At 38.7% G+C, this 15,292-nt stretch overlaps 2 protein-coding genes across 3 annotated transcripts in view; one reads left to right on the forward strand and one right to left on the reverse strand.

Annotated features, from left to right (window-relative positions):
* The window catches only part of LOC137405851 (DNA repair protein RAD50.L-like), a 108,471-nt gene that overhangs the window by 92,659 nt on the left and 520 nt on the right, over positions 1 to 15,292 (reverse strand). The gene's annotated exons all lie outside the window — the stretch shown is intronic.
* Positions 10,757 to 15,080, forward strand: LOC137407041 (uncharacterized). The gene is made up of 7 exons (XM_068093648.1): positions 10,757 to 10,798; positions 10,931 to 11,137; positions 11,431 to 11,518; positions 11,743 to 11,931; positions 12,206 to 12,522; positions 14,699 to 14,911; positions 15,045 to 15,080. The coding sequence occupies exons 1-7, from the start codon at positions 10,757 to 10,759 to the stop codon at positions 15,078 to 15,080; spliced, it is 1,092 nt and encodes a 363-aa protein (XP_067949749.1).

Genomic DNA, 15,292 nt, shown 5'->3' on the forward strand with positions numbered 1-15,292 from the left:
TCGTGCATCATTAGCATGGAATTCCTTGCCAATTTGGCTAAAGAAAATTGATAGTCACGATGGTTCTAGGGCTGCTTTGAAGCAGTACTTTCTGGACTCTCTGGAATAGATTTGTTTTGATTTCTTTTCCTTAGACAACTATGTTTTTTTATTAGCAATCTCATCTTTAATTATGCCTCGAATAGCCACGCTATATATATGCATATGCCATAGCATGTGCATATGGGCCCTCATTGTGCGATGTCTATGTTTATTTGTGTCGATGTTGCTATGTTTCTATCTACGTATGAGCGATATGCTTACGTGTTATCTAACCTGTTGTGTGCTACGGTTCTAACCCAGGCTAGAGGTTCAGATGTGGAGGGAAGGTCAAACACTGGCACTTGGGTATCTGACGACTGAACGGACTGGTGGTGCTTCTCCTATTACGGCCTGTTGAGAGAGCTGCTGTGCACTCAAAGTAAGACACTATGTGGCATCAACAGTGGGATTAGATCAATACTCAAAAGGAGTATTGATTTATCTGTGGATAATTTGCGTGATATTGCTGATAGACATGAATGGAAAGGTAATAAATAATAATAATGATACAATAATATTATTGGTGTTATACATACATACGTATATTTTTTATCACCCCTAAGAAGTGGTGTCGATTTTAATAGTCACGTGCATACATCGAATTTGTGTTGTAACTAGTAATAGCAGTGGGATATTGCTACTTGGCAATCAGTTCACAACATGTCAAACATGGTCAAGGGGGTGGAGTTGCGTGTGCCACCGCTAGAATTAATGAACAACAGTGAGCTAGAATGTTGGAGAGATTTCATTCTCAGGTTTGAGATAGCTCTCATTATCACTAATTTGGCAATAGAAATATCAGTTAGCGAAGGAAAAAAAAATAAACAAGATACCACAACATATGGACAGAGCAGTAGTAAGTCAACTGGACCTACTGAGGAGTTAAACTTCTACAGAGGCGGTTTACAGCTAAATACAATTGGTCGAAAAGGCTACAAGGTTTTCACTAAGTGAAAAATGACACCGCAAAATATCAGTTATACTGATTTAGCACAACATTATGAGCGACAGTTCACTCAGAGACAGAATGTGTTCATTATGCGACATAGATTCCTGTCCATGGAACAGTTGTCAACGAAAAAAGTGGAGATTTTTATCGACAGGGTGGCCACAGCAGCTACCTTTGTAGCTTTGAAGGACTGGAAGATATGGTATTGCAGATTGTGATTAAGGGTCTACGAGATGATCGGCTGAGAAAAAAGTTGCTTGAAAAGATTTGAATATGGCTAAAGCTAAGAGTGTATGTTACTTGTTTACTAGTGCAGAAGAGTCTAATAAAGTTATTTCAGATGAAACAGATGCAGAGGTGGCTGTAGTACATAGGAGGTACCCTGAAAGTCGCAAGGAGAAGAGGGGGAAAGGTTGATTCTTCTGCCGTTCGGAATCACACTGGGTGAGAGAATGCCTTAAGATCAAGGCTATAGTTTGCCATAGATGCAAAGAAAATGTCACTCATCAAAATATTGTAAAACAAAATGGTGAAGGTGTGGCTGATCAGAGGTCATCAAATGTATAATCTGATGAATCGTTCTGACTAGAGAAAGATCCCTCAGTCAATACTGTTGTGGTTTGCAATGAGAAAACCATTATTAAGATATCCTCGCAGGCTGAACCAGATTGTGTGGTCTTGTTAAATATTAATGGTAGGGAAGTGCCATTTGTCCTAGATACCGGAGCTGACGTTACTGTCATTACAAAGAGGACTTTTTTAAATTTGCGCTGTGAAGGCAGTAGGGCTTCAAGAGTGTTAAAGGGCGCTGATGGAAAAGCTCTAGAGGTAGAGTGCGAAACTCATTTAAAGATGCCTAAGCATGGAGCGTCTGCTAAAACGAAATCTTGTGGTTAAGGGAGCATCTAAAACCTTTCTAGAGAGATGTGGAATGTAAGCATTTAAAACTATTAGTGTGGTAAATAAAGTTACAGCTTTCAGTATCTATGACAAGTTTCCCCAAGTCGTTTCAAGGGTTAGGGGTGCTTCGTGAGGCCTTTAGTACACATACGGTTCCAGATGTGACTCCTTATAACCTCAAAGTTCCAAGGAGTTTCTATAGGCCTTCGCAATAAGGTGAAAGCCATTTTAGACAGAATGCAGGTGTTGGGTGTGATTTCGGTGATTGAAAAAGATACTGATTGGTGAGCTAAGATTGTAATTGCTCCAAAGAAGAATGTCAAGGTGAGACATTGTGTTGACCTCTCCAAGCTGAACAAGAGTGTGAAAAGAGAAATTATTCCTTTGCCACATGTGGAGGATGCACTGACCTCTCACACGGAGGCCAAATTCTCCAAAATGAATGCCAATAGTGGGTTTTGGCAAGTCAAGCTTCATCCAGAGTGCAGAAAACTACCAACTTTTGCTTAAACAAGTGAGCCTACCTGACTTCAATCTAGCGCGAGGACTGCAGACTCTAGATAGGGGCTACCTGAAACCTACAGACAAGCTATTGCAGGCAAACCAAATGGATGTATCATGGCTTTTAAGCCGCCTCAGCCCTATGAGTCTCTTCCGCCTCGATGTGAACCCTACCAGCCAATCATGTCTTTCATGGAGTGCATTCAACACTAAGGCTCGTGTGCCCCCTGACTTCATATCAGTAATCGGTTTCTGCCCTATGTTAAATACCAACTCTACCGATCCAAGTACAGTGTATACTGTATTGACACAGATCAATCATATGATGAAAAAGCTCAATCAGAAGTTTGCAATCATAACATTTGATTTGGCTATTTACAAGGTGGCGAAAAAAGTGCAATGGAGTTGACCGGAAGAGTTTAGCAAAACTATAATACGGCTCGGTGGTTTCCATGCTATAACAAAATTTTGAGTGCTCTTGGCACAGTGCAACACACCAGTGGGCCGAAATACATAATATCAGCTGCAGATGTCTCAGATGTGACTACCAATCAGGTGATGGCTAGGAAACACTAACAGAGGAGTCAGACTGCACAAACTGATTTATGAAGCAGTATCTCTTCAGAAATGGTAGCTTTGGGTGAATGGCTTTCCAAAAAGGGAGATGATCCTCTCAATGAAATGAATGAGGTGGAGCCTGCAGCTGAAAACATGACAGCTTCACTCAAAGAATTCGACATCTACATCGAGAGAACATCTGCAATGGGAACCTTCTACAACAACTATCTCTAGTCTGTGCAAGCTATGTTGTCATTAAATCGTGCAGAGAGGTCTGCTGACTGGCAGCTCTATTTAGATAACCTATTGTCAATTTTGCTTACTTTTTTGCATATGAGAGGTTAAACTACTTGAGATGGCTACCAGTGTACATCACTGACATGCTTGACTTTGAAGACAATGCACCTGAAGTCCATAACTAATTCATCAGAGGACAGTTTGAAATTAATCAGACAAGGAAAAGATTTGCAGGTGTTCCAACTAAGTATTGGAGCAAACCACGAATTTTCAAGATTCTAAAGGTGCAGGCGAACTGAAAGGCATCAAGTCGGGATGAGAATTGTAGGACTAAATGGGTCCTCACACCACACATCCGAGCCTGTTTCTATGCTGCACAAAAAGACCTCTGTGGCATGAACACTCAGGATCTCCAGTCACACAAAGAAGACAGATTCAATAACCAGTAAAGATGAAACTGATGTTCAAGTATTTCTAAGCATCCTGGAGCAGGCAGACATATGTATATTTAGATCAGGTACCACTTTAGTCAATCTCACAACAGGAGCAAAGCCAGACCTGGAAACAACACAACAAATATTGTTAGCCCACAGAGTAGCAGCAGACCGAGCCAAGAAATTCATCGATGAACGCCTTTGTCAAAATACCAAACATTTGGATGCAGTCATTCCCAAAAAGAAGGTGCCTTCCTTTAACAAGCTATCAAATAGTTCTGAGCCACAAAAAAGAGTAAAGATGAAAATGAAAAAATTGTCAATGGTTAGGTTAAACTGCTAATATTAGGACAATGTGGAGAGCTGGATATATAAGGAATTCTGGAATATAAGACATGTGCTATTCCATTGGCATTAATCAACAGAAATGATGACATGATAAAATCTACTAAATTTCAGCTAGCTAAAGAATTGGAGAGTTTGATGACAGGCAGCAATGTCTACAACAACAATGGAAAATCACTTGTGATTGATAGGACATCTTTAGAACTAACGGTGAAAGGCTCTGGAAATTTTAGTCTACCTGCTGCAGAACTGTTAGTAAGAATAAGACGAGAGAATGAGGGTTTTGCTAGGGTAGATGTTGTTTGATGTTTACTGCCTTCAGCCAATAAAATCAGCAGAAAGACAGCGTCGCAATTAACAGAAAATGTGAAACATTGAGATCGGTGCTGACGTTCATATCCCGACTAATTGGGTAGCTTTCCTGAATAATCTAACCAACGAGAACAATTTAGTCTCTTCATTGATCAGCACATGAAAATTCAAACAGATGATGATTGCTGATACAACCCTGATACTGAGTGGAGTTTCAGCTTACATAGTCACAAATACATCATCACAGACTTATGATCAGCTGATATCTAACCCTGATGAAGCTAATACCAGGTTACCATTGCATGCTGGTGATGCTTTAAAGACATCAGATACAGTAGTTGTCAGAAGTGTTGACACAGATGGGCTTGTATTGGTAGCTCATCACTTTAAAGCTATTGCCAACGATGACCACGATGTAATTTTGTGGCTAGGCACGGGACTTCAAAAGCAATATGTCTCAGTCCGGCATCTGGTTGATAGCTCACCCACAAACATCCCCGCAAATATACTAGCAGTACATGGTATGACAGATTGCGAGAGTGTGAGTGGAATGTTTAGGATATTCTAAAAAAGGGCACTGAATACCATAAAGGAGACTGCAATAGATATGGCAGAGTTGGGAAACAGAGACTGCTGCAGTAAACAAGTCATGGCAAACTGCATGCAACTCATTGCAAGACTGTATGGCAATTGGCAACTATGACAAAATCACAGACATCAGGTACAAAATATTTGCCACCAAAACTGTTAATAAAGAAGTGCAGTTGCCTCCAAGTCAGAATGCTTTGACCTATCACATCGCTCGGGCTAACTGCCAAGTCAGATTATAGAAACAGGCAATGAAGCCACGGGTACTCCGAGCGTTGCGATAGGCGACGGTGACAAGAAAGAGAGGAAGGTATATTACAAAAAAGCACACCATCTCATTCACTTTTAGAAATGCTCACAATTGAAAATATACCTCAAATAACCTACAAACCAAATTCTTTACCAATTAAAACACCTCTTCTAACGGTATACAACTTTCAAAAGACACTTTCGGGCGGAAACGAACGTTTGATGAAGTTTATGTAGCACTAATATAATTGCTGATTAGTATTTAAACATTATATGCTACCCTTAGTAGTTGAATATACTGGTGAAACACAAATTTTATTCAAACCACACTTTCTTGCTACTTTTTCATATTTACAATTTAAAATTTTTGCAATGACAATAGCATCATCAGATGCTGAAACTTTTCTCAGCTTTGCAAAAATTATATGTGTTCTATATGAAAATTTGAGTGCTTTTATGGTTAAAGTGAGATCTCCTGGACCCGTGTCCTAATCTGTAGATCATCTTGATTTAATTGAACCTGAACGCAAAATTTGATTATGTAATTGTACCTGCAGTGGCTAGGCTTACAACTTGCATGAACAGCCCTATAGCATATTCTCTACCATGAGTGTATTAGAACAATCTTCATATATGTGAAATTGTTAAAATAAACTAGTGATGTGCGTGTTAGAAAGACTACCGCATTAATCAAATGATTTGCAACAGAAATATAAATGCCAAACACACATAAACATGCAAAAAAATGCATCATAATCTGCAGTGCCAAGTTTGTATTTCTCAAAATGTAATTTGGGGCCAACTTATAACAATTCACTCTCATTTGTTTGTCAAAGCTGTCAATTTTTGCCCTGGAACTCAATTGTATACATAATTTATTTGGTAAATGTTTCTACATCTAATAGGCATAGTGACTCACAATATGTTATTGCGTAATTAAAGTTGATTTGGTTGAACAAACCACACATAATTGCTTATGCTGTTAATCTTTTAAATACTCTAGCCGAATGAATTGTTTGCAGGTTGGCAGAGTGTGACGTGAGGCTGATTGATGAAATCAGCATGCAGTCGGTCCAAATTTCACTCACATCTGTCATAATACAATATATTAAAAAAATTCCTTGCTTCTACGAGGTGTGCAGCGCATATTTGTTGGCGACCTCTTTCAGTTGGCTCCAGTTGCCAATCTGATCAATGGGGACATTGGAGAACTATATATCAGCATGTAGATATTTCCGTTTATATTCCTCACAAAGTGAATTTAGTTGAGGTATGCATACAACTACTGACCACATCATAATATGACCTAGTATTCTGCACTAAACTGCAGTCAAACCTCAATACTTTCAGTAAATTCGTTCCAATGTTCACTTTTTTTTCAAAATTCTTGTTGGAGCAAATGTTCTTATGAGAATACATTGTATTTTGTTCAATTATTTTCTAATCTAAAACCTCACGTAATTGAAATGATGTTGCAGATAGTAAGAACAAGGGATATGGTGTTAGCCAACGCTGTAAGAGAGACAAGTGATGGATCAGTCTCGGCGAAGACCATGGAATTCGTGAAGTCTAAATGCAGACCTCTTCCATGTTCCAATCGAGACAAGACCGTTTTGTTCGCGCGTAATTTTGACGTATGAGCCCATATTGCTTGCGTGAACCGATGGTCTGAAAAAGTTAAAAAATATTTAGCAGAAGACTCAGGCTTCAAGGAAGTACTACGCAGAAGCAATGCTCATGAGGTATGACTATTTGAATGACAAAGTTTATAGTTGGCCCGCAGTTTTTAGCAGCGAAATTTTTGATTTTTATTCTAAGCAGCATTTTGTTGTTTAGTAATGCTTACATTTTATATTGTAACTGTTCTTAGTTCGCTCAAGTATACAAAATGATCTCATTTCCTCATTCGCTTAATAGCATGTAATAAATTTTTGTTTAATTGTTGTTCTGCATTGCTTGAAGTAAATTATCTTGCTTGGCTATGTTGGTAATGACGTGTTATTATTACACTCATCATGCACTTAGCTAGGTGTAAAGAAATTGCACGTTTTATTTTTGACAGGCACAACTCATTGCAGCAATATCAATGCATGTACTAATAATCCGTCCTTCAATTACTGATATGCATTCATCTTGATTTGGCTTATCATATGCCCATGTTGTTGCATTGCACAATAACAATGCATGGGTTTATGGTACTACATGTACATGTATATAGTTTTATATATACATTATAGATTCTTCTTCTGAAAGAAGGAGTGCCAGTTCTTCTTCTCATCAACTTGACTGAGTCGTTAGCAAATGGCACCCATGGAGAGATTGTTGCGATGCAGGATACTTGTGTTAAGGTCAAGTTAGAATGTTATGATGATCCCATTGCTATCAAACCTCACAAGTTTATCTAGTAAGTTTTTAAACAACTTCGGGATGGCTGCACTTCATATCAGTAGGGAATTATTTGGGTAAACGACAGTTATGTTGCTAAATATAGACCCTGCTGAAGATCTGTAATGGTTGCCATAACTCAGTTGTGTAGCTTTTTTAGTTTATAATCACATTGTTTTGTCCGTAGCTTCAACCCCTACTGTCAGATGACTAGCGTCTACAGACCACAGTTGCCTCTGTCATTAGCGTTTGCATTGACAGTCCACAAATCTCAAGGAACCACGCTTGATAATGTTGAAGTATGCTGCAACAATATATTCAAGCCTGGAAAATTGGCTGTAGCTATGGGGCATGCTAGAACTGCAATTGGGCTATGAATCAAGAACTTCCATCCCGAGCACATTGTACCACTCTCTGCAGAAAATTTGAGCCAGCTATTTAGCATAAGCTCTAAAAGCCTTGTAGATAACTGTAAATGTTGCAACATAGTCATATCTTTTTCCGCCCAAGGCCATGTCCTCCTATACTGCAGCTACTGCCATGGCAGTACCATTTTTTGAGGCTCGAAATCCCAGAATTCACAAAATTTTTGCTGGATTTTAATAAATCTTTAAAAAGCTGAAGAAACAATAAATGTTCACTTATGGGCACCGCCATATTGAATCAGTATTTGTGGTAACAACACTAAATCACGCGCTTCGCGAGAGGTTTCATTGATGTCTAAACTATGCCACTCATCACCAAGTGCATTTTTTGCTAATTCAACTGCAACCCAAAGAGATCATTGATGGAGCACACTGTTGGACTACAGTGTTTAAGCTGTGTGTGGGTTATTTGAGCAATGTACTAAAGAAGTTCATTGAAAATTGATTTGAGAATCAGCACCACCATCTCCATAATGGCAGAAGCAGGTGAACCAGAGAAAGCTCTGTAGCGAAAGAAGATACATGTAGGTCCCCCAGATAGACTCTTCAGCAGAAGGTAGGTGGACTGACTGACTTAATAAGACTAGTCAATTAGTGTCTGTGATGCCTGTCAATCCAGACCAATGCAATGTGAAATTACTGAGGTGGATATCAATTTTTCTATCATTTATCATGTACTGAGAGCTGACTGAGTTGTTGACAGTAACTGAGACCTGCCAACACTATCCAACTACCAACCATCAACCATGCATGTCTGATAGATGTATGTTGTCAGCAAGTGTCAATCCAGTTAAAACTTCATTGAATGACTCTACTGATAGTTTTCTATCCACTTTTAAGTTTATCTAAGTTCATTCTCCTTTCATTTCACGTAGAAAGAAGACAGATAGTTATCATGTAGCTGCTGCAACAAAATCAGAACCTATGTCTAGTACTGGTGGTAGTTATAAAAACATTGATGAAGAAGCCATCACAGCACCTGTCAACTCAGAGGCAGAACAATGAAGCAATGAGCCAGTTAATCCAGTTGAAGGTAACATTAAATCGCATAATCCTGTATCCCACTCAAAGGCAGTAAATGAATTTCTCCATTCTATAAATCATTGGAACCTTTATGGAGAATAGCAATTGAGATCTTTACTAGTATGTTTGTCTATTGCTAGTAATATGACTATGATGAGTGATGAATTAAAAAAAATCTGCCCCGTAGCATTATCAACTTTGTTTTCTAGACCAGAATTACACGCAGTACCATCCACCGCCGACCTACAAGTTTCCGATGAGAAGACAGAGCTCCAGAAACAAGTCCTTTCAACACAAAGTGGTTGACTATGGTTCCATGGCTTCATTATGATATTAGACACGACTTAGCTTTGTGTAATATCTGCATTAGAGCAACCAAACTGAGTAAATTGAAAAGTCATATTGGCCTGCAAAACCTTGCTACCATCGATCCTGCCACTACTCATACTGAGTGCCATCCTACAGAAATGGTGATCTGTGCAGGTATTTAAATAGCTGCTAGCTTTCTTCCGGTGGACCAATAATTTATGTGCTCATACATTTTGCGTTACCCATATTTTCCAGTCACTTAGAATTTCAGTTAACAGTGTAGTACATTCATGTCAACAGCACTTTCTTTCAACTCATCATCAGCATGAGTTTTCAATTGTTCATGAAATAATATTTATTTACCAACAGACTATCTCAGATTCACTAATCAGCAACAACCAGCCTATACCCATGCTGGTTATAGTAGATGGAATGAAAAGAAGGTGAATTTCACAGCTTATGCCATTTTGGTTGTTCACAAAGCATCTCTGAAACTTTCTAGCCAACCAAGAGTCGATGAAGTTCTAGATAGAAGGTTGTCAGCTGCTAAGTCTAATAACAGAAAGAAACTTGGAGAAGTTATTCGGGCACTCCAGTTGCTAGCAAGACAGAATATTGCTATCAGAGGTATGATTAAGTTATAAGCTAATGTATTATATTGTTTTTTACTGATGTAAAGCATCCACGTCTTGATGGCGGCACATATTTTCATCTCATGTCCTTATTGTGTTTCATAATGAACATAAGAAGGCGGATATGTCAATAATGTGTGTAATGCAATAATTATCTGCAGGTTCTACTGTTACAACCTCATCTACACAGACTGAGAGTGAGCCTAATGGAAACCTTAGACAGCTGCTGAGATTCATGTCTATGACAGACAGGTTATTGAAAGAGTGGCTCAATGGAAGAGCCACATGAACTTCCTCCACCTGTCAGAATAATCTCTTTGATATAATCGCTAGTAGAGTAGCCAGACAACTCAGGGATCGAATCAAGTCTAGTGGCTTTCATACTATCATGATGGATGAAAGTCCAGATAGTGCTAGCAGAGAGCAATCTGTTTTCTGTATGACGTAATTGGTTTTTTTCATACCCATTGGATTTTATTAATTTTCTTTGTTCATCCCTTTTGGCACAGGCATGTATGACGTTAGATCAAACTTGATCCATCTTTTGCGGAGTTGTCTGTCTACACATGTGACTGCCCCGAGGGCGAAGCCCACAGATAACTCTAGAAAATGATAGTGAGATGGTTCAGGCACTGATCTAGTGTGTCATACCTTTTGATTTGATTCCATTATTTTATTTCTAGATGGGTTGACAAAGACATAGCTCACAAGGTTTTCTTGGCCTATATAATGTAAACCAAACAGATGCAGAGAGTTTATTCAAGACTATTATAGATGTACTAAGGAGATTCGATCTACGGGGGCCAGTGTTATGATTACGCATCAGTGATGTCAGGCAAGAATGCTGGTGTCTCAATCAAAGTTTTAAAGGTGAGATGATCATTCAAAGTTATTTATAGCTGTTTTGGTTTTTTCTAACATTTTTTTCTATTCTCAAATTTTTGGTTTGCAACGACCCAATAAGCTCTCAACATCATAGACATTCATCGATATGTGTTCCAGGTTAATCCAAAGGCACTTTACCTACACTGCTATGCCCACTCCTTAAACCTAGCTGTACAGGATACTACTAAACAGTGCACTATCATAAGAGATGCAATGGACGTTACTAACGAATTCACCAAGCTTGTCAAAGCCAGTCCAAAGAGAGAAGCATGGTTGGAGAAGCTCAAGACTGAGCAAGGAACAAGTCCGACCATCTCACCAAAAGTGCAGAAGTTTTCACAAACAGGGTAAGTGTAAATATTGTACAAGGTTGGTATATATGTTGAGATCATAATGCTTAGCAAACTTGTGTTAGTAGATACAATGGCTAAGCTTAATTATACCAGTAATGGCAGAAGGGTATTTGGCTGAGTACCATGTTAAGGCAAATCTACATTGTATGGCATAGGTTCAAGATGCATCATAGCAAACCAATGTTTACTTTCAGGTGAACTGTACAAGCCTCCACAATAAGAAGTGTGCTATGTAACCATGAGACGTTCATGTGTTTATGCAAGGAAGTTTCTGAAGAAACAACAGACAGTGACACTCGTGCCAAGGTCTTGGAGGTTCTGTCTAAAATGAGAGAATATAGTTTTCTGTTTGGTAAGGTTTTATTTCCCAAAAAAATTTTTAGTATTTCTCATTTGCAAAGTCTTTTTGGTATGTTAAAGTGTATCTTAGTCTGATCTTCATGTCTTGCCTATTCATAATGAAAAACTAGCCATGGCACTTGGCTTTGGGGAGGCTAAGTTTCTTGGCTAGTCTTGGACCATTCATGATGTCTGTCAATACTGAAGCTTTACATTTAACTAATTTTTGCTTTGTAGGCCTTGTCCTGGCAGACAAAGTTTATGGCATCACTGAAATCCTCAGCAAAACTCTGCAAACAGAAAGTCCCACAGCCAGTGAAGCTAGACAACATGCCCTATCTGTCATGACTATGCTGACAAGTATGAGGGATGAAGATGAGTTCCTCAGACAGTTAAGTGATTTTGAAGAAAAGAGAGAGATGTTTGGTAGGTTTTAATTTTTAGTTCTCCAGCTGTCTCTGTCACATACTTACCTACAAAAAAACATTCATGTTATTGATTATCTTCGGATGTGGAGTTACCATACATTGGAACTGAGCAATCTGGTGGAGCAACTATCAATCAAAACAGTGTGGCACAATATTGAACAATAATATATTAGTGATGTTTTCAACTCAATGTTATTCTACAGCTATTTCAAAACTAGTTCAGTCAAGATGAAGAAAGATCCCTATAAGATACGACCCTAACAATGGCTCAGGAAGGGAGCTGTCAATTGAGGTCAGGTACAGGCGCCTCTTTTTTGAGGTGATAGATCATGCTATCAGTACAATTAAAAAAAGGTTCACTCAGGAGGGCATTAGTAAGCAGATCAAGCTTGAAAACCTAATATGCAAGGCAAGTAATAACCAGCAATATGTTGAGGAACTGGAAGAAACACTCAGATTCTATGGTGATGATTTCCAGTCAGACATGTTACAATGTGAGCTTGAGATGCTGCGACTCTCCAACACCTCAATCAAATCAGCCAGTGACTTTTTTTGTATGGATAAGAAGGTCTTGTGCAATGTACCCACAGTTAGCAACAGACGCTAGACTGTTGCTATTGCGCAACAGTAGCATCAGTGGCATGCAGCAGTGGCATCAGTGACTGTTGCTAGTAGCAACAGTCACTGCTGCCAGCCAGCAATGCTGTATCAGAAGGATCATTCAGCGCTATGAACCGGGTTCTGACTGCCATAAGGGCCTCTATGGGTCAAAAAAGACTGAACAACTTACTAATACTACATGTGCACAATGATCTAACTGATAAGCTAGACACACAAGCTATCATGGACACTTTCAAACACTCCCACAGTGGAAGATCTTCCCTCCTTTAAATTAATTCTAAGTATTTGCATAAATGAATCAGTTTACTCATTCTACTACTTGCTCCGAATTATAGACTATCGTATAGGTGCATTATTTTTAACATGGCGCTCTATTAATTTTACTTTCCAACTCTACAATATTAATTAATGAAATTATTTCATAAGAGACACTCGTCTCCTACATCACTCAGCATTGTACCTGGTGATAATTCTACCTCATGCTAGCTGTGGCCAACCCCTTTAGCAGCTTTCATTCACATTATATTTTTAATAAGCGTTGTTAAAGACAATCTCAATAAACAGTTTTATATTTAGAAAACAGTGGTTTATAATGTCAAATTCGCTGTTACAAAATGCGCCCCATCAGGAGCCAAGTGTGCTAGATTTGTACCATTTTGACTAGTTAAACTAAGAAATTTCCAGGGGGGAACCACCAGACCCCCACCCTTAGGAAACTTAGACTTATGGCCTTAACCCTCAGACTTATGGCAACAATTTTTTACAATAAAACTAGCCCCCAGTTCAAAGACTTTCTAGCTGTTAGCCATGCTTACTCAATCGGGAGTTGCAAATAGAGTTAAAACATTACAATGATATTTATCTTGACACTTTGGTCCGTCTGTTTAGAAAAACTGAAGAAAAATTTATGTGAACGACAATAGGTCGGTAGTCCGTTTTCCACCTCTCCAGAAACTGGCGAGGATCAACCTGGCGAGGTTAGCTGCTGGACAGGGCCCTCTAAGGAGGCTAGCTGGGCACACAGTCGTACAAGTTGAAAGACACTTTCAACAAAAAATGAGAACTGAAGTTTTTCAAGGACGCAATGTCTCACAGCTGTATTCTATTTTGAACCACAAGCGCTATATGAAGACTTCATCTATATACATGTACATAGTAGTAATCTATAGGACTTGGCAATGTGGAGGAGATAACTATGGCTACAACGCATATATTATTTTGCAACAACTATAAAATAGATACTGATAAAAAGTTCTATAAATGATAGTACGTTTACTGGCCTATAAACTAAATAGGTGGATAAAATTGGAATGACAAGTTGCCTTTCGCCTGCTTAACTGGCTTAAGTGCACATGGAAGATTACGCAATGATCATTAGAAACTTGTTGCAAGCAAATGCCATCAAGAAGAATGTACAAATTATTATTCTTGGGTCACACAATCAAATGTCTCACAGGAACAGCTGCTAGAATTAATATAAATAATTCACATTAAATTACCATCTTTTAGCTGGTCTTTTTCTTTCATTCACTATATTAAAATAAATATAACCCCAAAACTAGTTAAATTTCACAGCTGACTATCGGCCTAAAATCATTAGAGCACGTAACTACTTTCCTCAGCAGCCATCAGTATGGCACATGTGAAATAGGGCGCCTGCGGTTTCGGCCATGGAATCTTATTGGCTAATAATTATTGTCAATGCAGAGCCGTGAAGCACAACGAGGCTACCCGGCTCTGAGTCGATGAACTGAAGGGAAAACCCCAAAGCCTTTGCATTTTGGTCAATACATGTTTGTGGCCACTCCAACGACTAGGTCAAGAGTTCATTGCAAATGCTTGTCCTGTAGCTGTTATATATCGAACCCCGATATTAAAAAGTCTACATTAAACGTTCATTTCCGCCTGAAAGTGACTTGTGAAAGTTGCACATCGTTAGAAGAGGTGAGTGTTTAATTAATAAAATTTTTGGTTATCAAGTTATTTGAGGTATATTTTCAACTGTGAGCAAAAGTGAATGAGATGGTGTGCATGTTTGTAATACTTCTCTCTTGTCATCCCTTCTCTCTTTCTTCTCTCGTCGCCTATCGCAACGCTCAGAGTACCCGTAATTGAAGCCCTTATTGGCTCCTCATCTCCTACAGGAAAAGGCTGGGATGATCAGTTTAAACCGACATTATGTGATGAATCACATGAAAGTCAGATGTCATGCGGATGCCAGAGAAAAGACTGCAGTAGCAATCAGTGCAAATGTTTCAGAGTTGGCATGGTGTGTACTGATGTTTGTACCTGCAGGAACTGTCTTAACGGTGGAGAAGAGGAATCTGATGAATCTAAAGGCGATGAAAACTAAGCAGGTAATATTTACACTGTTGTTTGCTTAAGCATTGACATATCCAGATAAAATGTGAATGACTTTTCTGCAATTTCTGTCCAGGCATGCAATCAATCTTATTTGCTCGGAGTAATTTAGTTTATCTTAATTTGCAGGATGGACAGATGGAAGACTTTGGATCAAATAGATAAAATGAGCACTATTTTAAACACGAACAGAAAAACAAGATCGGCCATGACCCAGAAAATGACTACTAGTGTTAGTTTTATGATTATATAGATAATAGGCAGTTATTTTATTCTGTTAGTTGGTGTACTTTACCAATAAATCAGCTAAAATGCCATTTCTCTGTAAAAAGTCTTATAAACTGACCTAGATATGGATCTTGAATGCATCAGATAGC

Source organism: Watersipora subatra, chromosome 10 (assembly GCF_963576615.1).
Source record: "Watersipora subatra chromosome 10, tzWatSuba1.1, whole genome shotgun sequence".
NCBI lineage: Eukaryota > Metazoa > Bryozoa > Gymnolaemata > Cheilostomatida > Watersiporidae > Watersipora > Watersipora subatra.

What these genes read in the sequence shown, in the direction of transcription:
- LOC137407041 (XM_068093648.1), top strand. Translation starts at nt 10,757, where the DNA reads ATGTCAGGCAAGAATGCTGGTGTCTCAATCAAAGTTTTAAAG. An exon ending in GTCCGACCATCTCACCAAAA is followed by an intron (nt 11,138 to 11,430) that starts GTGCAGAAGTTT and finishes TGTTTATGCAAG; the next exon opens with GAAGTTTCTGAAGAAACAAC. An exon ending in AGGCGATGAAAACTAAGCAG is followed by an intron (nt 14,912 to 15,044) that starts GTAATATTTACA and finishes CTTAATTTGCAG; the next exon opens with GATGGACAGATGGAAGACTT.